The sequence below is a fragment of the Numenius arquata genome, chromosome 6, assembly GCF_964106895.1.
Source record: "Numenius arquata chromosome 6, bNumArq3.hap1.1, whole genome shotgun sequence".
Lineage (NCBI taxonomy): Eukaryota > Metazoa > Chordata > Aves > Charadriiformes > Scolopacidae > Numenius > Numenius arquata.
Genome location: NC_133581.1, coordinates 47,592,785 through 47,616,277, shown reverse-complemented (window position 1 = coordinate 47,616,277; position 23,493 = coordinate 47,592,785). Strand labels below are relative to the sequence as shown.

Genomic DNA, 23,493 nt, shown 5'->3' with positions numbered 1-23,493 from the left:
TGCAGGTTTGGAAATGTTAGGTCAATCGTGTTGAATTTTATCACATGAACTTTTAAAAATTGTTGTAAGTTACAGGCTGTCTTCCTGACTATGGGCCAGCATTAAGAAATGGTGAGTTATTTTGTAGACTGGATTCACAGATACTTATGGGCAAATGAGGGGCAGTGAGACTCTCATAGTTTGGATTCAGTCCCAAGATCTAGCAGGAAGTATCTTAGAGCATCATAGACCTTTTTATGTGTTTCCTGAAAGTGTTTCAAGCAGCTCTTAGGTGCTTTTACTTACTTTTGCATGCTCTCTTGAGAAATTTTTGGCAGCTCCATTTCTGGCTTGAGCTACAAGATGTCATTATTGGCAGCTGAATCTTGTAGCTTTCAGGAGAATGGCTGCTGGTTTAGTCCTTTTTTATTATTGGTTGCTTGAACTGATCGTTTAGCTTAAAATTATTTAAAGCAGAATAAAAGAACCGAGGAGAAGATCATTAAAGGAGCTATCTGCCAAATACAATTCCACCTCATTTTAATTCGTGTGTGGATAATTCCTATTTCTTTTATTTTGAATCTGTCATAAACTGTATCCCATGCATGGGATTTGCTGGATTGAGTTTGTAGTCTGCACATTTGACTACTGCAACAAGAGTAAATGAGCATATTTCTTTTACTCAGGCTCTTCATCTTTGTGTCGCAGTACAGCGTTCCTCAGCTACCTGGAATTCTTTCTTAACTGAGGTTATACAGTGTGCAAGAAGTGAATATGGGAAAACAGAGGCCAGGAGTCAGACAATATTCTGTCAGACAGAATAGGAGTCGGAAAATACTCTGCATTTGGAGTACTGTGTCCAGTTCTGGGCCCCGCAGTCCAAGAAGGACAGGGAACTACTGGAGAGGGTACTACAAAGGGCTACAAAGATGATCAGGGGCCTATAACATCTCTCTTACGAGGAAAGGCTGAGGGACTTGCATCTTCGTAGTCTGGAGAAGAGAAGGCTGAGGGGGGATCTGATCAATGCCTATAAATACTTAACGGGTGGGTGTCAGGAGGATAGGACCAGTCTTTTTTCAGTGGTGCCTAGTGACAGGACAAGAGGTAATGGGCACAAACTTGAACATAGGAAGTTCCATCTAAACATGAGGAACTTCTTTACTTTGAGGGTGGCAGAGCACTGGAACAGGCTGCCCAGAGAGGTGGTGGAGTATCCTTCTCTGGAGACATTCAAAACCCACGTGGATGCCAGCCTGTGCAACCTGCTCTAGGTGAACCTACTCTGGTAGGGGTGTTCGACTAGATGACCTCCAAAGGTCCCTTCCAACCATTATCATTCTGTGATTCTGTGATTCAGGCTGCTGGTTGAAAAGACTTCTCTTTGGACTGGCTTGACTGTGATGTCAGAAGTTCGTTTTGTGGCACAAAAACAGTCTCTGTGCTATTTAATTTTGAGCATTATGACAACTGTGACTAGAATACTTGCTGCCCTGCTAGAAAATGCCATGATACCAATAAATGACATTCATCACTGAGAATTATTTCTATAAGAAGAAATCCAGGGGAGTGGGCAGCCCCACAAACTCTGTCCTATGGCTCAAAATTTTTGGTAATGCCCTATCAAGAAATTTTTTTTTTTTGTCTATTGTGTCTTCACTTATGGCTCATGTTTTTGTTTGATAAAGAGATTGTTACACAATTTCTTTCAGCTGTAGCTCTGTATCTTTATGGTTTGGTTTCATCCTTTTACTTTTTTCTTATCCCTGTATCCCAGCCCTGGGGTTTCACCACTAATTTCACAAACAGTGGAGAAAAGCAGGAGACACTCTTTACAACCTCAAACCAAAATCCAGTAATTTTAAATTTTTTTCTTTAAAAATATTTAGCTAAAAGGAGGAAGAGACAAACTCTGAACAACAGAAAGCATTCAATGCTTGGGTATCTAAGTTCAGCCCTGCATCAAGACCAAAGGAGTTCCCTAAAAACAAAAAATAAAATCAAATCTTCCATCTTTGATAGTTGGTTTCGTCTCTTTTTGAGGGGGAAGGAAAGACTGTTAGGAAGAATTGGATATGAATTGCTTAAGTGCAATTTTCACTTGAGAATTACTTCCCTCTGTGCTTTTCTTATGTTGCATCTTTAAAAAAAAAAAAAAGACGACATATTAGAATTAATGCAACCAGCATGACTTATTATTTTTACCTGGCAAGGGAAATAGTGTTTGACACCATCAATTACATTACAAAGGAACTATGTGTATGAGCAAATAGGGACTATGTGGATGGAAGTAAATAATAGTATGAAGGAACCTATACAGATCTAAAAAGATGGAAATCTAGCCAATGTTTATGCTATCAATTAAATGTTAGGCTCTGTCAGCTCAGCTTCTGCTGACCTGTTATATGAGAACATAATCAGCAAATCTTTTTAGATGTTGGAAATTGAGCTTAAATTCTGATAAATAATAGAATTTATCTTAAATGCTCTGTTCTTGTTTCTACACTGGAGAAGGTTGCATGCAAGAATATTCACTCTGGGTTTCTTTCTTTTCAGACCTGTGTGTGGAATCAGAGGGAAAACTCTCATAATTAATCTGCCAGGTAGCAAGAAAGGGTCACAGGTAAGAAATGTTCTTACTGATCTGCTACTGAGGACCCGTGATGAGTACCTCCCTTTGTTCTGAACGTAGAAAGTACCCACTACAACAAATTTTACAAAAGTGAATTGAAATGCATATTCATATAACTGAACACACCATCACTCTCAGTTGGGGGTGATACAGTTCCCATCTGATTGAAAGTACTGTGTGACCAGGACAGAATTACATGTGATGCAAGAGAGCCCTCACTGTAGTAGGCAGAGCAAATGAAGAGTCTAATGGTCTCTTACACTTCCTCCTTCCTCTCTGGTCAGCTTGTACCTCATCCCTGTGTTGCCTACAACTTCCAAGAAAGAATTCTTTTTCACACAGAAGTAATAGGAAGGCCTAGTGTGTGGTAGAACTTCATAGAGTATGAAGACTATTCCCAATTTTTGGTAAAGAGGTAAAAAAAGGAACATAATTCTTAAGAGTTTGAGGATTTTTTAAATCTTTTGGTTATGAGTATCAGAGTTTTCACCCTTTAGACATTTTTTTTCTTCCTGCATTTTACTCAGTTTTGACAGGGAAGTCAGAAAGCAAGCATTAATAGAAACATAAAGCCTGATGGTAGAGCTGAGAGAAACACAATTAAACATCAGGAGGATTTTTGTGTGTGTGTGTGTGTGTGTGTGTGTGTGTGTGTTTGTGTTAGTAAGGCTGGATCTTTCCAGTGCTCACTCTTTCTGTGCAGTTGGCTGATAGATCCAGAAAAGCAGCCTTCTCCACATAAATAATGCTAAGCGAATAGTGGGCTGTACAACCTGATACAAAGCTGCCAAAGTAGATCCCCCATCCATCACGAGAATGTACTTCTCCAGGCTCAGACTATGTCAGTGGCCTTGTTAAAAAATATCTTTACCTCTGGCCTCTAACAAATGCATACCTGGTGGTTTATGAGCGTCTTCTGAACCAGTAGTACCTGATCACAGAGGAGACAGTACTAATGTGTTTGGCAGCACAGCCCTGAAGTCACTGTTGCTTGAAAGACTTATGTCTGGAGATAAATAAAGAATGTTTATGTGGGCTGTCACCTGGAAGTTGAAGAGGAAATGTTTTGAATACCATTATCTTAAGCAGCCAGGTTTTCAGGTACATTGTCTGTGTGTTTCAGTTCATGGACTCAGCCCTTCTATGATTCTGCCATTCCTTCGAGCCTTTTTAGAAAATCTAATGAGAGAGAGTCTGTAATTGAAAAGTTTGAAAGCCTTCAAAACATGCAACAAGCATTGGAGGATGGTGGGGCAGGAATATACCTACTTGAAAGTCTTCCACTTATGAGTGGGAAGTCATATGTATGTACATAGAATCCTAGAATGGTTAGAGTTGGAAGGGACCTTAAAGATCATCGAGTTCCAACCCCCCTGCCATGGGCAGAGATACCTCCTACTAGACCAGGTTCCTCAATTCAGTCTTCTGACCCTGCCATCATTTTCCAATAATTTATTATTTATATGCATTCTGCTTAAATGACATTATTGAGGTGCCTGCAAGAAGAATGAGAGACAGTAGTTATAAATTGAAGAGAGTAGCTTCCAGCTGGATAAAGAGAAAAGAAAAAAAAAAAATCACTTCGAGGGTAATTGTCAAGAAGATTTGTGAAGTCTCTGTTCTTGGATTTTTTCAAGACTTTACTGAACAAAAGAAACCTGTCTGAATTTCACACTGACCTTGATCTGAGCAGGAGCCTGCACTGTGTGACATCCTTAGGTTCCTCTTTCATTTGATGAAATACTAGCATATTTTAGCAGCAGAGTTAGCTATGTATGTGTATGCCCATTATGGAACAAGAACAGTTACATGGTGTCTGCATTTTTGCTTTCTCCAGCCACATAACATAAGGTTTCCAATTGTTTTTAAGATCATAGAGAAAGGAGAGGATTGAAAAATAGATTATTTATGAAAAAAACTTTGAGTTACATAAAATTATCATGAATTCCATGTAGTTTGTGATTCTTACAGTATACAGGATAAGTCCATGAATAAAAAAGGATATAATTATATAAAAGTATAATTATGGAAACCTTTATGAATTGTTCTCTAATTTTGAAGGAACACAGTAGGAATGACTTGAAGCTAATATGCCTGTAGGGATAGAGTTAATGTTTTTATTCTGCATTTTGTAGCATTCTGCCAACTGCTGTGAAATGGTTTCCGTATTATGTATTCGTTAAAATTTAACTCTTGTTTCCTGAAGTTTTAGTCCAATATTAACTTAATTACAGTAGCCCTGTTGTACAACTTCCTATATTTGCATGAAAAAAATGTATAGTCCCCAGTTATAGTTCTGAGTTTGTTTTTCTACGTTCTGTGAGCGTAAGGCATTTAAGGTTTTATTTATTGTCGGGTGAAAAGATGTATCTAAATCCTGAATATCTTTTAAGAGTAAATCTGAAAAATCCCTATTTACTTCTGCAGGTGACTTTTCATAGTCATTTCTCTTCTTGTTGTGCATAGGAATGCTTTCAGTTTATACTGCCAGCCCTACCTCACGCCATTGATCTTTTGCGGGATGCCATTGTAAAAGTAAAGGAGGTACATGACGAGCTTGAAGATCTACCTTCACCACCACCTCCTCTTTCTCCTCCTCCAACCACCAGCCCTCACAAGCAGACAGAAGACAAAGGAGTACAGTGTGAGGAAGAGGAGGAAGAGAAGAAGGATAGTGGAGTTGCCTCAACAGAGGACAGTTCTTCTTCACATATAACGGCAGCAGCCATTGCAGCTAAGGTGAGTCTGGCTTGTTTCCCTAAGAGACCCTTTAGTTTCTATCTCAGGTACTTTCCACCAATGTTCATTTGCATGTGAAGACTATGCATTGTGTCATCAAACAGATGTATTTTAGATACATTTTGTAGAAATGTAACTTCATGAAAATATATTAATCCTGTTTCCATAGGTGATCTCAAATTTCAGTGGGAGATTGTTTATTATCTTGATGATAACATGCATTTTTATGATACTGTTCTATGTGACGGAAATTTTTAGCTTTTTTTTTTTTTAATTCAAAGTACTCACACGCCTGAGCATGCGAAGTCCAGTAGGTGGCATATTAAGGAATCGGAACAAAATTTTCTAAGCCATAATATCTATTTTGAAAGGAAAATGTTGGTTTCTAAAAATATTGATAAAAAGTATGACAGATAGGTAGCAGGTTAAGTAATAAGCTATCCAGACTACTGTATTCCAGTGTGCATTTCTTATGCAATAAGAGATGTGAAATTCTGCCGCAAAACTAAATGTCATCACATTTTCTTTATAGCCTTGCTTTAATCAGTAATCATAGATCAACATTACTCAAACCAAAATAAGAAATTTGAGGCTACAAAAGGAAAAAATTAGATAACACTTGCAAATTCTTTCAGTTCAAATTTTAAATGTTTTCCAAAGAAATATCATGTTATTTGAAGCAATATATAAATATTTACGTCAGTTTTATGTCTTCAGTTTTCAAATGGAAAGGCAATGTATTCCTATGTGTTGGAAAGGCTTTTTTCCAAACTGCTTTGTTCTATATTTACTCCACAAATTGTGCTTTTAGGTCTTATTATGCAAATTGAAAGTCTAAGTAACTCAAAATTATATTAAACAATTTCTAAAGCAAAGCAGCAACATTCTAACTCCAGAAGTGTGAATTCAGCTCTGAGACATCTTGACATTTCTAAGACAGCTGCAGCTGGAGATCATCTCCTCTTGTGCAGAAAATCCTGATTACATATATCTTTACAGGGATGAATTAAGGTAATTATGACTTGCAAGTTTCAGTTTTTATTAATGCAAATTTTAAATTAATTAATTTATTTTGATATAGGCAAAGATAAATAATACGTGCAATTTTTAAAGGCAGAAAATACCTGAGATCTAAACTGGCTGTGTTCATATGAGCTTGGCGTTTCAGTGTCATGCCTGTTTTCACCTCATTCCCTTTCGCTCACGTGCTTGTATAGTTTCATGTTTTCCTGTCACTGTATTCATAGCTGTTATGTGTTGTGCATTAGAAGCATCCACCCTACACCAGTTCAGCTGTTATCATGGCAAAAGGTGAACAGCCCATCCCCGGTCTCATCAGTTATTGCCATCACGCAGCAGGCAGTGCAGGAGAACCGGTAAGAGACACTTCCAAGAGGCTTTTGCACTAACAGTAGCTAAAAATACACTGCCTGCCTCCTAGTCTCCTGTGTGAGCAGACAGTATTACTTATTTTCTTCTAACAAAGAACATGCTTTTAGAGAACATGCTACAGAAAACAGATAAAGGGCTAAACAAGGTAAAGTTTGTGTGTTGTCAGTTTGAATCATTTGACTGCTGAGATAATCGTTGCTATAAAGCCTGTCTCTGATTAGTCATCAGCTTTATCATCTAATATACTCAATAATTGAATATAATTAAAAAGATCTCCTAAAATTATTGCTTTAGAGCTATGATATTTTGGTAACTCTTCCCCCTTCATTTGCCTTGCTTTGCTGCTTTCTGTCAAGTTTGTTTGTCAACATAATACAGCATTTGCCCTTGGTGTTCATAGTTTGCTTTCATCACTTGCAGTTTCTCTCTTATTTTTGTATTCTGTTTAGAAATAGAATTTCTCAGAAACAGAAGAAAAGACTTGAGGAGTCAGGATACAGTGGACTTACTATAAATTACTGGATTTTAATGAATAGTAGGCAACTATTTCAATGAACAGTAGAAAGGACTTCATTTATTATAACACAGAGGTTATAACTTGGGCTCTAAGAAAATACTGTGCTTTATTTTCCATCTCCCAAAGGTTTAGTCTAGGCTTGAATCAAGATAGAATAGTGGCTACAGTATCATCAGGAATAAACTTAATTTACTGTATTCGTAACTGTAGGTTAGAGAAACCTGAGGAAGGCAGTTGGCCTTCTGTGCTGCCTGACCCATTCATTCTGTCAGCCCACAAACATGAGTGTAAGTTCTTGGGAAAATATGTCACTAGATTTGATGACCAGAGGCTGCAATTTCTTGTTCCCTTAGGCAAATAGTCATGTAAGCCATCAATCAAATAGCATTAACATCTCTGTATTTAAAACATGATGCCCACGTCTCTTGAAAAGTCACTTAGGAAATGTGAAGGTTTTAAAGTTCATACACCTGATGATAAAGCTATATATGTGTACATACATACATACACACACATTTATTTCAGTAGTTTAATTTTTTTGAGCTGAGATTGCTAAACTAGAATTGGCACCATATTCTTCAGTATCATTAAAACAGTGAATTCAGCCTCTCTGAAGCATGCTGTTAAGCTGTCATCCAGGTTTCTATGCCCTTTTGTAAATTACTGTTGAGCTATTTCTTTGTGCATTCTATAATCCAAATCAGATCTTCAAACTCAGCAGGAAGTGGCTAGTTTTTCAAAAAGTTGTTGTTTTTTTTTAAGCTGTCCTTTCTCTATGTTTTTAAGATATTTTTGCTCATGTATAACAATCATAGTTATTACTATCTACAACTTGTTTTCTTACTACCTCACCAGCACTGTCAATCTTTGTTCCAGTCCTGGGCAAAAGAGAATAAAGAGCTCATATATTTTTCTTTTTCTCCTTCTTATCATAGAATCATAGAATCTTGTCAGCACTTAGTTCTCTAGTCTGAAACACAAATATTTAAACCAATATAAAAGTGCTTCTGGAAAAGGTCATATCAGATAAAAATTTGTAGAAGCAATGACTGATGGATATGGTGGATATCTTCCTCCATCACTTCATTCATTTCTCATTCATTTCTTTCTCCAACAGTATGTTACAACAGGTTTTCCACTCCAGCTAGTACAAACAGAAACTATTTTCACCAAACTTAGAGTTTTATTGTACCCCATTTAGAGTTTTGAGATGTCTACCCTCTATTAAATTTGTTTGAAACTGGCAAGTGACTTGAAAAATTTTAGGGGGAGACATCATAAGTACTCAGAGTGTGAATTTGTGAAAGTTTAAAAAAATAAATCTATCCAAAACACAATAATATTCCTGCCCTTCCAGATTTCCAGGCTCCAGGAAACACAGAAATTTCTCATGAGTTTAGCAACTTCTTGTTAACCCTGCTAAAGAAGTTGCCTTGATTAGAGACATAGATTGCCAAAATTTAATTTTAAAAGGAAAATAAATATAAATGAGTAAAATGAGACCTTTATATCACGTAACATATATGCATAGAAATACCAATCATATTCTCTTGTCCCTTTCACTTTAACGAACAGTATATATCCATTATATTTTTTATATTTTTATGTTTATGCAGTATGCATATTAATACCTTCTCTGAAATCAGCAGGTTGTAGGGGTTTAAAGAGAATATTAATGCTGGTTTTAGCAATACAACACACTCTGCTGTCATGTTAGAGAAATAAACCTCTTAAGAGCAAAATTCGTAACTGTGAACTAACTTAATTCTCTCAGTGAGATTTTGTGTCTGTGAAAGCTAGCAAGCTGAAACTTAGAGTTCTAGATAGGTTTATATATGGATTGTTTTATGGCTATTGTATTTTCTGCAAAAGTAGTAATTAGGAAATTATTCTCATTGAAATGAAATGCCTGTAACCATCTTTTCCCTTTATCTTCAGCTTTCTTTTCTGATTAATGTCCTGGCTGAGGTTTTACTTATATTTTAATTTTTCTCACAGGAAAAAATTAGTACTTAACATGCAGTTCAAGGGAGACTGGAATTGTCTCAGTCACTTTGTTGCACTAAGAGTTTTTTGTTCTGAAAAAGGTGATATTGGATAAATTTTTAGAAGCAATGATTGATGGATATGGTGGATAGGAAAAAACCAAACCAATCGCCAAAACAAATATTTGCCTGAAGGGGACGAGACAATATGTCATATCTGTTTATTCTAGAGTAACCAGAGTAAACCCAGGGAGAACTGGATCATGACCAAAGCAATATTGTATTGTATTGTGGGATTTTGGAGTATATAAAAGAGGTAATGGACCCATACACAACCATATCAAGATGTGTGCAGATTTTTATTAGAGGAGGGGAAAGAAAAGGTGTCTTATTTGAAGCCTTAAAACTATTCTTTCTTTTATTGTGGGGTTTTTTTTAATTTTATGACTTTGTCAAAATGTAATATTCTACTGTATTGTCCTTAGTCATGTAGATTAAAATGAAGTATTAAAACTTGTAGGTAGTATTGGAGCTGTGCCAATATAAAACTTAAGGATGTCAGCCTTTTTTTGTTTAACATATTTATGACGGGATTTCAGGAGAAAAAGAGAACGGAAGGGAAATGGTGCTGCTTCTGACATGGACCCATTGGAGCAAGTCCAGAGGAAGGCCACAAAGATGATAGGGGGGCTGGAGCACCTCTCCTATGAACACTGAGAGAATTGGGGTTGTTCAGCCTGGAGAAGGGAAGGTTCCAGGGAGACCTTATAATGGCCTTCCAGTACCTGAAGGGGGCCTACAGGAGAGATGGGGAGGGATTCTTTATCAGGGAGTGGAGCAATAGGATGAGAGGTAACGGTTTTAAACTGAAAGAGGGTAGACTTAGATTAGATATTATGAAGAAATTCTTTCCTGTGCAGGTGGTGAGACACTGGAACAGGCTGCCCAGAGAAGCTGTGGATGCCTCATCCCTGGAGGTGTTCAAGGCCAGGTTGGATGGGGCTTTGAGCAACCTGGTCTAGTGGGAGGTGTCCCTGCCCATGGCAAGAGGGTTGGAACTCGATGATCTTTTTAAGACTTGAGTCTTAAAATTGGTCATTTTAACTGCACACAGACAAGCAACAAAGCTGTCTTAATATCCTGACACTGGTCCTAGGGATGCAACAGATTTTAAAAGCTAGGATTCAAGCTTATTATTGCCAGGAGTTACTTTCCAGTAGCTTGTGGTTGCCCTAGAGCCTTACTAGGCAAGAATGCTCAAAATGCCTAGATGCAGACTCGGTACAGCATCTCCATTTAAAAAAAAAAAAAAAGGAAATGTCCAGTGTTAGTGGTTTGGCTTATCACTGGATCTTCATTTTTTGCTTCCTTTTATTGTCTGCGAATGCCATTTCCCCCAAACATTGGGGTACTTTTGGTGCTTCTCTTGGAACTTGAACATCAGGCTGAACAAAAAAATTCTTAAGGAGGAGAAAGATGTTAAAATATGTGTATATGTATTCCTTCAAAGATCTGAATTCCTACATTTTCTTGTCTGTTGTGATAGAAAAGTGAATTGCAGGAAGTAAGAGCAATCTGATCTCAAAATCTTTTTCCTCTGAAAAAGGAAGAGGTTAAAATCATGAAAATAAAATCAGAATAAGCTTTTGTAGAGTGTATGTTACAGCAGAATATCTGCTGCATTTTGTGTTGTAGAACTAATGTTAGAATTCAGTTCTCTATTGTCTGAGGTGTTTATCATTTGTATACCGTTTATATACCATGTGTCTTACCATTTTACACAAAAAAAAAAAAAAAAAAAAACCAAAAAAATTAATCATTAAACTAGCAGGACTCTGGGATGCATCTTGTCAGGTCCCATAGACTTACGTATTTTCAGGTTCCCCAGGTGGTCACAAACCTGATCTTCTCTTACAATGCGAGAGACTTTGCTCCCCCAGTCCCTGCCGTGAGGTCCATCAATTTGAGAAGTGTGGGGAAAGAGGTTGCCAGTGACAACTGAGGCAAAAAAGTTGTTGACTACTTTAGTTTTCTTCTCGTCTGTTGTTACCAGTTCACCAGTCATGTTCGTCAGGGGGGTGTGGGGGGGTGGAGGGGTTGCTTTCCTAGCTGGCTGCTTAATACATTATGTGGGGAAAAAAAAGAAAAGATTGAATTTTTATTTTTCCCTTCAGAATGCATTTTTAACCAAGTGCTGGCTTTGGATGGTGGTTTCTAGTGCTTTTGCCTGTACTCCCTATGGAGAGGCCTGTAGCTTTTGCAGCACAAACCTTGCGTCGAGAATTTTTGTAGCTGAAATTGTCTTCAGTACATGTAATAAAGAGTATTTATTCACTGCATGACATTTCTTAAAAGAAGTTTTCTCACTGCATGACATTTCTTCAGAGGGTTTCAGTCGTTGCTAATAAATGGTTTTCTGTTCAGAATATTGTTGCCTAGTTAGAGAATGAGAAGCCTGCCTCCTTTCAGGCCACAGTAGAAATCCCTGTTGGTCATTGTTAGGTTTGAGACAGAGGCTTAAGAGGAAAAATGCTACTTTCTTATTATTTCCTGTCATAGTATGTCAGATTCATGGGTTTTTCAGGACTAATAGTGTGTTCTATGCTACTTCATTAAGAATATGGCTTTATGTATTTGGTCGGCATGTATTACTGAAATGATGAGAACATGCCATTAACCACTGCCAGCACTGCAGTGAGGAGGTATGCAGACTGAGTAGTGGGATATTCCTACAGTTTTGTAAGGTTTTGAGTAAGTTTTAAATACAGTATTTTTTTTATTATTAATTCTATCTCTCTTCTTTTTAAGATTCCAGATTCCATCATCTCTCGTGGTGTTCAGGTGCTCCCACGTGATACAGCCTCCCTCAGTACTACTCCTTCAGAATCTCCTCGTGCCCAGGCCACCTCTCGTCTCTCCACTGCATCCTGCCCAACACCAAAAGTAAGTACATTTATGCCTTGCAAGCTCCATGCTCAGACATATAATCTATCAGAGTAATGTATTGCCTCTGATGAACAAGGTTGTTTCGCATGCAAAGGTTGTATCATTCTAAGTAATAGATGCAAGTAAATAATATAAAAATAAATAAAATTCAAGACAGTATAGTTCATTCCATGTGTTCTGTTGCACAATTTAATATGTGGGTCCACCAACACATTATGGTTACTGACGTTTCTTGTTATCTCTTGCAATATCAATCATGAATATGAAGTTGTTAACACATTGAATGTCTTTAATAATCCCAAGGAACATAGATAATCCTGCCACTGAATAACACCATTAAGCAAGTAGTATTTTGTCAACAAAATGTATGTGCAAATTACCAGCCTGGGCTGGGGCAGTTCTGTGCCCCACTTTATTATTGTTCAGTTTAAGACACTTTCAAACCAACTGGTTTTGCTCAAACTTAGATATTTGCTGCCTGACATTTGTAAACAAAAACCAGCCTAAATTGAATAGAAAGAAAGTTTTAATGCCAACCTTGTGGGTTTATTATTCAGTTCTTACTGATTATGCTGTACTATTTAATCATTGAGGTGAACTCTATTATGTTCTTTTTTTATCAAACTTTAAATAGCATACATCAAAAACTAAGTGAATTGACCAGTGGCAAGGCCTGTAATGTTTACGTTCCGCAGGGTTCCTTTCAGCAGAAGAGAACTTTTTCTGAATTCACTTTGTGCGTTCACATCACAAAGATCTTTCTGTGGCACCAGATGCTGACATACTAATAGACCTGTAGCAGATGGCAAAGAATAGCATCCTTCCTCATCTAATTCATGATCCTTGAAGATTTTTCTGCTTGCTAAAGTGATTGCCAGCATCTGCTACTTCTTCTTTCCTGCTGTCTCATTCTTTTCTGTCAGCAAACAAGATTTATTGGCAACCACCAATAGAAATGTTTTGATTAGGCTATGGCATTGTTTTATGCAGTTCTCACCTTCGCTGTGATAGATTATTCTGATGGACAGCATACTCAACTTCAATATATTGTCTACTTTTCTTAAGAAAATGTTCAGTGAATTCTACCTGCAAGCATTTCCTTCATTTTTTTGCTAAAAAATTGTCACTCCTCTGGTTTCAAAATATAACAAGTTGGAGTTATTTCATTAGGCAGAAGAGCAATACAAAACAGAGAAACTGCACTGAGTTTTATGCCTGTTGACAAAAGAAGAGAGTCCAAAGAAAACCAAAGGAGACCAGGTATAAAAACAGAGACAGCACTGCTAAGAAATAGCTCTAGATGAAGCCTATATATTTTCAGGAAGGTTATCAAAATGGAAAGGAGTAAAGCTCATCTGTTGTGAAGCAGAAAGCACTCCTCTAGACTTCAAAGATTCAGAGATTACAGAAGAAAACTATAAGAACTTTGGAACAGATTAAAAATCTGAAACTCTTCTTTGGGAAATTAGTTGAGATGAGCTCTTATCATAATTGGATCATGCTTTGGTATTTCATGTTAAGCCCTGTTTTTCATGTATTACTGCTAAATCAGATTTTGTTCACAATGTGTGAGATCACACCACTTTTACAACAGGAACTGACATCTAGCTAGTCTAGTTTTTCCATGCTATCTTTCAAAAGTAGGTGGTACAAGCCGATATAGGGAAGATCTAGGAAAGCTCAACTGGAAAATAAACTTGAAGGGTGGTCTTACCTGTTCCTGTTACCTAAAGGTTGGATTTTGCACAAAAGTATAAACTTCTTTGCCACTTACAGAACTCTTAGTTCATTTTACTTACTACTTTAAAAAAAAAATTAAAAAATAAAACAGAACAAAAAAAATGTACTCATTATCTTTTTGTTCAGTCCTTTTCAGGACCCTTAAATTCTCAAACATCATCTGAATTTGTCAAGAAATACGATTCATCCATATTCTTCAAGATTGTCAATATGTGTAAACGTCTTCACTTTCTGTGTTTTTCCTTCTGGATCCTGGCTTTCTAATATTGCAGTATGAATTAAATTTACACTGCACCCCTTGGTCTGCACAGTAGTGAGAATAAAGTTAAATTGTACTTCAGCATCCAGTTTCAGGGTGGGTTTTTTTTCTTTCGTTAATCTGCAAGTGTATATTTCTTCAATGTTCTCATTTGCTGGTTTAAGAACTCATTTCAGGGCTCCAAAACATGTATATATGAAATGAAACAAAGGAGAGGAAGTTTCAGCAAAAAAAAAGATTTTGTTTTCTTTGATTATTCATGTTGTTTGGAGTGGTGGTCTAGCCGTAGACCTAGTAGCACTGTATTTCTTTGTCAACTACGTATTCCAGTTTACTTTGTTGTATCATTTTCTTGTTGCATTTTTTTTGTCCTAAATGTACATAAACCCTTACATTTCTCTTACTGAATTTGCTGAATAGCAGAAAGTTGTGTGTGTATCTCAGAAAAAAAAATCAAGCTTCTGCAATGACGGGAGCATCTCTATTGAATGAATGTACGTAGGAGGTTACTAACGCGTGGTGGGGGTATTGGAGAGATGGTATGTGAGAGTGCATTACTAATACTCCTGATTGATATGCTAGGAGAATTCTTTACCTTTTCATAATTATATTTTGGAAAACCTAATGTTGTTTATATACACAGACAGATCATGTAGACAAAATACAACATTTAATTTTAAATTTGCTTACTGTTTATGTTTATCTTCCACATTTTCTGAAAATCTTTGTTTCTAACAAAGTAGTAAATGATGAATACTGAGTTTGAACCTGTATATTTCAATCAGTCCTCAAAAGTTTAATTTCCTGCTAAAGGAGCTAATTATATTTTTCGCTGTAGCCCCTTGGGAGGTCAGAACTTCTCAAGACAGATTTCCATTAGGACTACTCTGTCTATCATTAGGTAGATCCCCAAAACTACAGAAACTTGCTTTTGTTAGCTTTTAATAAATCTCTGTAGAGCATCTTTCCTTGTTTTAAAATTGCACTTGAGTTTCAAGCAAGATCGACTGTGGCTCAAAGAGCATTTAAACCACATTTATAGTAGATGGATTCAGATATAGAGGCAATCTAAGTTTTACTCATGGGAAAACTGCACTAACAGTCCTCCTTTTTTCAGTGATTCAACCATAAAGTTGATAGTGATTGTGACAGATGTTTTTATCTTCTACAGTATAGTTTTGGTCTTTTTAAAGTTTTACTGCTTTCTCAACAAGGTTAGATGAATTTGCTGAATACTCGCATGACAAAAGTTTAGGGTGACACAATGTGGCTTGCAAGTTTTTCTTGTCATTTCCAGTAGCTGCTCAGATTCTAAGATGTTACTATATTTTTGTGTATGTTTGTGGTTGGCATTTTCATTAAGTTCTTTTCAGGTACAAAAGTAATACACTACATAGTATAAAACACCTTTTACAAATATGTAGAATTTTTTTTATGTTTGCATTAATGTTGAAGCTTGGGGGTTTTGTTAAACTTACAGTATAAAATTTTGGTCCTATAACTTCAGATAACTTAAAAGAATATATCCAGTGCAAATGACTGAGTCAGTCCTTCAAACTTCTAATTTTGTTCTACTCTTAGGGAGATCATATTAGTATAAAAGAAAATTACAGCTTTCAAGTTGAAGTCTTCACTTCTCCCATACATAAATGACGTAATCAATATTTAATTTTTGGCAATGTTGTGTGTCAAAGTCAAATGAAGCAGATATAGAAGACCAAGGACAGGTTTTAAATTATCACCAGGAATACATTTCACTGACAAGAGGTGTTCAAAGTATTTCACTTTGCAAGATCATAAGTCTCATTGATATTCAGTTCTTCCACTTCAATGTGCGATGTTTCTTTCAGTGTTATCTTTGATCATGAAGATTCCTAAGGAACTTAATTATAGTACTTATAAGATGAGAGTGTTTTTTTCTTTTTCCATCTTGTTACTTCATTCCTGACACTCTTGTATTCTGTGTAAGAAAATTTACATGCTGGTTATCTGTCCTTTCCCTGGCTACCATTTTTTAGTTACACTGAATCAGACAAAAGCCTTGGTGGTGGTGTTACATCCTTACATATTTGTAGTTGTGATAGATAGCTTTTAATTCATACGTGAGAAAAGTATATAGGCTCTATCTCGCAGCTAAAATGAGCAAGCAAGGCTACTTTTCAATTTTTTCAGATTCTAGCAAAACGGTCCTCCATCCACCGCTGCTCCATCCACACCTTCTTTGTACCATAGTACATTTAGTTCTGCTAGTTGATCACTTTCTGTAACTTTCTATAGCTGTCTCCTATTGAGAAGTGTTATCTTTATTATTCATATGTTGACATTCACCTAAAGATGTAATATTCCTGATGTAAAGCGTATACTTGAAATTTATGTAAATGTTTCAATTGCAGAGAATTTCTGAATTGAAAAAGCCCAGAAAAATACATTATTTAAGAAAAAAATAAAAGGCTAATGAGAATTATTTCTTTGGCAAAAAATATTTTTTTATCTCAGTCATCTCTCATGCTTGCTACCAATGAAAAATGATGCTTTGAACACCTTCTGTCATAAACCATAGCTTTAATACTGAATGTGCATATTAGTGCAAGGTTTAGTGAGTTACAAATTAATACGAAATCTAATTATGATTTATGTTTTCAGTCTAGTGGTGTTACATTTTATATACAACTACTATGTGAAGTAATGACATTAGCAGATGGGAGCAGGTAGGCTAGGGAAGATGCTTTTGTATCAATTACTGTTACAAGTTTTTCAGTAGAAATATTCAGTATTTATCAGTAGAAGAAAGATCAGGTTTCTTACCAGAAATTCTTAGTTAATAATAAGATTCTGTTGGGGATTTGGCAAACTGTAGTTCGGTCCATAGGATAGATATTTTGTGTACGTGGAGTGCGTTGAATTTTATATTTGTTTTCCTGATTCCTACTATTCCTTCTTAAGGTAGTCATTTTACTTTCTTAAAGTAAAAACAATATGGCAAGCAAATGAATGTATTTTAAAGTTTGTATGCATACACTAAGTTCCCAAGCAAAGTTTTTTTTTTCTTATTTATTTATTAAGTTTGCATATGCTATAGTTTTTTCTACCTAGGAACTTGCTTGAGGAATGAGCAAGCGCTTTGGCACAACTATTTAGCTGTGATATGTTTGAAGAGCATGGAAAAGTGGACAGGATGTTTTAAATTGTTAGGATGATCTAGGTGGGTGAAATCACACTCTGAGCACTGCAAGGGCTTCTTGCTTTTTGTTGTAAAACAGGTAGCTGTTTGTAGCCACGTGGGCTTAGTTACATATTTAATCCTGCTAAAAATTCCAGTGTTTTCTTGATTACTTCTGGGTTTTATTTCCTCTTAACTTTTTTCAGTGAACTTCCCAGGGTTTCCAGGTTGTATTTAGTGAAAATAGTTGCTGAGAGAATGTACATTGGAGTAGGAAGTAGAAAAGGTTGCCTTAAGATGAGGAATCCTGCTTACTAATGTACGTCAGTCTACTGTATCCTCCCAGGTTCTCCTCAATAAAGTGTAGCAGTGGTTTTAAAATCAATTACTAATTAAGATACTATAATATTTTCCTTATAACCATTGCCTTTTATCCTCATTGTTTAAAGTGTATTGTCCTGGCAAAACATGTGGATGACTGAGTCCTAAGAAGTCTTATTTTTAATTTACATTTTGGTTAAAAACCCTGATTGTTGTTAGTTAAAAACACTAAATGACACAGCTTAAGAAGTGAGATGTTGCAACTAAGAAAGAAGCAGCTTGGTATGCTTGGGATATCAAAAAAACACAAAAACATTGTAAATAATAACAGCAAAGTTTTCTAAAATCCTTTCTAAAATGGAAAATTCACTTTTTAGGAAGGTTGAAAAATATAGGGGTAGGGTTTGGGGGTTTGTTTTTAGACTCATCAACAAGTCTCTGGAATAAAGACTTTTGTTGCCAAGTTTAAGCTGAACATTTAATTTCAGTAGAGGTACTTATTTGACTTAATTTTATTTATTGAATATCTGTTTTAGAAGTCGTACCATATTCATTGGTAACTGGAACCCGTATTAAATAGTACAGCAGTGCCAAAATCCAGTTCCCTTCCTTGTCTTATGCCCAAGAACTGTTTATAGCAGGGCTAAAGAAGGATGTTAGAGTAGTTGTGAATTTGCTACCTATAGCAATCCAAAGCATCCAGAACAATTATTGAATTCATAGAATCAGATACTTTTCAGACCTGTTATATACTGAATAATATGAAGAAGCTCTAATGTCCAAAATTTCCCTACATTTCTCTTTCTTAGTAACCTATTAGTGTTTTATTAAGCTACAGAATTCCATTTTTTTCCTGAGTCCAGTGAAACTCTCAAACATGTAAAAAATAAGATTCTCAGTCTTTTCCTGAAAATAATTAGTTTTTCAAATTGTAACTATTCTGCATGTGTATCCCTCCAGAAGAGAATGATCTTCCAGTACAGACATCCTAGCTCACACAGGCATTGCATGAATTCTGATCTATGTATGTGTATGCTGCATCATCTTACCACTTCCTCTTGAAATTTTTCTTTCAAATTGTGGTAACTTCAGTTTGACATTACTTTAAGAAGAAGAAAAGATCACATTAGTTTCCTTATCCGTACCTTTTCAGTTCCTATCCAGAATAAATCTCTAGTTTGAATTCTGATGCATGACAAGATGAAGGGTTTGGGTTTTCTTTTGGTTTGTGTCTTTCCAAACAGCAATGTAGTTACATTTGTCTTTCATTCAGTTTCTTCATTTAGAAATTTGCTGGCTCAATATATCTAGTTCTGCTCTAGTCACTGATGCTTGTTGAGACTGTTGGTACCTGGTGATCATTTTGATGTTCTGCTGGATTTGGCCTCTTGGAGCAATATTGACTTCCCATCTCCATTCATTCCTTTTTCCCTGGGAATATTACTTGTTATTACCTGTGCCAACTGATTTGTTTTTGTTCCTTCTTGAAATATGGTTGCATCTATGTGCTGAATTTTCATACAGCTATATGTTTTGTTTGTAGGAATTTGTTTTTCCGCTGCCTCTCTATTTTAGTATCTCAGTTGCTGCTAATCTGTAATTTCAGCAATTCGTACATTAACCTGATCTTAATCAACAGCTCAGGTATGGGCAGGCTTGCTTCTGTTCCTTCACTGATTATTGACACAATAAACAATCCTCATCGCTTACTGCTGTGTTCTTTTTTTGATAAAAGGATCAGAAATCTCAAAAACGTATTTGCAAGAATAGACAATGTTCCTCTTTCTTCTAGTTGTTTCTTTCTTATTATGGTAAATAATTTATGTGTGGAAAATGGTGTGGAAAATTTCAATGCCAGGTATTGTAGGAGAGGTAGGTGATGTTATTTTAAAACAAAATGGGTTTCGGTTTCCTTTGCACTTTCATACCTACATGCTAAAGAGCACAAAGATACATGCATTCAGTAGTCTGTCCAGCAAGGCATCCATATATGTGTACCCACCTGGTCTGGTCAGGATTCCTTGAAATGATGTATAGGACATGGGGCACCAGCTATCAAGTCCTCTACAACTTCACTAATTTTCTTCTTACGCTGGTATCCACTAAGTCAGTGTTTGGATGTACCTTTTATACTCTTCAGGAGCTGACAGTTAAAGGGGATATTTGTCTCTCTATCTGGTCCTACCTCTTGAATATGTAAGATTCGCTCACCGTCCTGTGTTCTCCTTATCTAAGCCTACTTTTTATTATTCCAACATCATATCTCATCTAGTGGCTCAACTCTTTGTTTTGGTCTGTAAGTCATTTTAGGTTGTCTAGTTTTACTGATTGGGTATCCCTAGAAGCTGCATGAAGTGCTGTGAACTAAATGAACTACTAATTTGTGTGCCATCAATGTATTTTTCTTATATCCCTTCTGCTATGCTTTCTGGTGCTTCCACATCCATACATTTCCATTTTTTCTCTACCACTCTTAATATATCTGATATTCAAGGAGTATTCTTATGCAGAAGTCTATATTAGCTTGCTATTGAAGCAAGCTACTTGCATATCACATCCTAATATATTGTGTTTCTACAGGTATGCAGTATAATAATGTTCCATTTCATGTGCACATGCAACCTGAAGTGCTGTAAAAAGTGGTGGTAGTCTAGCAGCAGCAAGCAGTTATGTGTTTGCAGGAGCTGAAACTGAAATTTAGACCAGGAAAGCTATTTCAAGGCATGAATGTTCCTGTGATTCTACTTCTGTATGTCCTGAGCTACATTTCATCTGTTTATAAGAGCAGTTGCCTCATCAAGAATAATACAGCTTTATACTAATTCTTATTGGTTACTTTGCCTTTGTTCCTATACCATGTATTATCAACCTTAACCAAAATTCAGGCAAGGAATTATTTTTCATTGCCAAGTTTACCATTGGTATCTTCACAACATCAAATGATAGCATTTCTACTTTCTCTTTTTCTCTTTGTATGTTTAAGGAATCTTTTCCTCCTTATTTCAAATTCCTTTAACTGCATTTTGTATTTAACAGTTTCTAGATTAGACAAAATAGTATCTTTTATGTTCTTTGTTCTTCTGCACTCAAAACAGGGCCAAATATTTCAAGAATTTATTTTGGCAGTCTGTCGAAGTATCTTCAGTTAGAATGGTACTTTTGCAAAAGGCTGATGAAAGGTGGTCTCCCTTGGTGGATAGAACTGTTGTCTGTTGATACACAAAAGTATAATTTTCAAGATCAGTCTTATTTGGATTGAGTACCTGTTCACTTTGGATTTATTGCATCCATATTAAAAATACTTCTCATTTGAGAGCAAATCTATCTTCATTTAGTCAAGCAGTTAGGCAATTTCATTATAGTATAAAACTGTGAAGTCATTCTTGATCTGATGTGGTAACAAAAACAGCTATCCAAGAAGTTAGTCAGTTAGTTATCTAAAAAAATAGATTGAGCCTGAATGCAAGGCTCATAATCGACCATTTGCTCTAGAATGTGTGTGTCGTTATCTGGTTTTGCATGGATCTTAAAAGATACCTTTTACAATGCATAGGAGACATAGACCATATCTCACTTTTGACAATTTTTTGTAATAACTCTTTTATATCAAAGTCTTGTTTCTGGTATCTGTTTTGCCCAAGCAGATAGGCTTTCTCTTACAAAAAGAATCATGTTACCCTTGCATTTCTAGGTCAGCACAGCAACGCATCAAATATGAGTATAGTTATTCATCTATTTGTCTTTCCAAGAAAGAAAAGACAAGATGTTGTCTTTTAGGACTTAGCCTGAGCAATTGCTATCAGAATTTGAGAGTTTAATTCATTAAGTAGTTTCTTACATTATACTTATTACCCAAGTTTTTAAACTGTAGCTGTTTTTAGCAAGTATTTCCCCCAAAGGTTTTGAGACAAAGGTACAAGATGCTTTAGCGTTCTTCTGCCAAGTTCCCATGTGTTATTTTCTGGCTGGAAAAGGAGAACATTCATCCTGCTTAGTATGTGGCCTAATGCTCTCACTTATACCTATTGATGTGTGTAGTCCTCATTCTGTGCCTCTCTATTCCTCAGGATGATTTGTTTTTAAAAAAAATGATCTGTGCGTATGTGTGTATGCATAATCTTTTATCACAGCTGAGCCTAGGTGCTGTGCAACCATACTAGAGGAGGATGCATGCACTATGTCGGTGCTGCTTTACTTGCTCTTTTGGTGTGGTTCCACTTTTGGCTGAATACAATCCTTGTATAATTTATATTGGTATTGACATCAATATTGGCTCTTTAGTTTAATAGAATAAGGCTAGATCATTAACATTAATTAAATTTGTTTATATTTCAACCCTAGGGTTTCTTTGTTTTTTTCCCTGATTCCTCTTCCCAGGTGGAAAGGGATCATCAGGTGAGAGAATAATAACAATAAATTGTTGTGAGTTCCTCAAACCATAACATTGTGTAAGAAAATAGTATTATTTTTTTCTACATTTCTGTATTTGTAAAATTAATGAACTGTAGCAGCACAAATCATGACAATATTCTGATGACTTGTTAAAATGTGACTTCAAAATTGTGTGACCATGAAGATACTGTGCCATTCGCAGATGCCTCAAGATGAGGTGATAGAATATGTTCATATGATTAAAAGTGATGACAATGATTCAAATGAATCCCCATATTTGTTACACTCAAAATTTATCTTTAGTGTCTGAAATGAATTGCCTCTATTTTGCTTACCAATTTAGTTTCATTTAAAAAGACAATATTATCTCTTTAAAAGGGGCATTTATGAATAAGGCAGAATTTGATTTCTTCACTTAGGCTTCAACAGTATATTTGCTTGTTTGAAAGAAAAGGAAGTGGGTATTTATCTATTTCTGATCACTTCCACAGTAGCATTGCATATCCTTGGACAAGAATTTCTGTAGGCATTTATTGATATTTACATTTACTGAAACCTGCATATATTTCAGTAAAGAGCTTTTTGTTTATACCAGCAATAGCGATGACTGTGGGAATGTATTTACAGGAAAAATCTATGACAAATTAGGGATCCTTAAGGTGAGAAATTCAAAGCACTTGCATTTGGAACATATTTCTCTCCAATGACTATGTTGGAAACTGGGCCTCCCACTTGAATGCCCTACAGTAGAAATCATCCCATAAAAACCAGTAACAAGTATGGCAAGATTTCAAACCAACGGTTGGCAATCTCTCTTTCAAATTTGCACCATTTATTACAGTTTATTTGTTAAGACTGCTTTTTTTTCTTTTAAAAATAGTTTTCAAAATGTGAGGAATGCCTTTGAGCAAGGAGTTCTATGCAGCGGCATGGTGGTTCTTTGCAACACTTTTGTTTGCTTTATGAAGTTCACAGGCAGCTTCCTTGGACAATGGTTTCATTCAACAGCACCATCAGCGTGGACAAAGATTGACCGTGGCCACTTCCCAGGTTATTGTTAGTATCTAGCCACTTAAAGGTCTATTGTTTTAAGCTTCTGCAGAGTGAATTGAATCTTGGGTCTTTCTACCTTATCTTCATCTTCTGAGGTTATTGTCTGACTGCTTTAATTATATTTCCTATAACTTCAGTGGATACACCCTTTCCCAGTATCCTTACTGACCCTTCCACTTCTTTTTCACAGTTGAACTCTTCAGGATGCATAGATGTGAGGAAATACATGTGACAAGAAGCTTTACACAGATTTTCCAAACACAGCCCTGCCTAGTCAAAAGGATAAAGTAGGATATTACAAATACTTGAGAACAAACCTTAAATGCACTTGTCCTCAAAGATGTTTACTCTTTCCTTTGAAGTCCCACCGCTCCATCT

At 36.0% G+C, this 23,493-nt stretch overlaps 1 protein-coding gene across 8 annotated transcripts in view; it reads left to right on the top strand.

Annotated features, from left to right (window-relative positions):
* GPHN (gephyrin) overlaps positions 1-23,493 on the top strand; it is a 287,559-nt gene that overhangs the window by 180,297 nt on the left and 83,769 nt on the right. For 7 of the 8 annotated variants that reach the window (XM_074149781.1, XM_074149778.1, XM_074149779.1 and 4 more), the window contains 3 exons: positions 2,536-2,602; positions 5,078-5,350; positions 12,053-12,187. In XM_074149781.1, the coding sequence (XP_074005882.1) occupies positions 2,536-2,602; positions 5,078-5,350; positions 12,053-12,187 (475 nt within the window). Of the gene's footprint in view, positions 1-2,535; positions 2,603-5,077; positions 5,351-6,618; positions 6,727-12,052; positions 12,188-23,493 lie in introns of all 8 variants that reach the window. The other variant, XM_074149777.1, reaches the window with a different exon arrangement.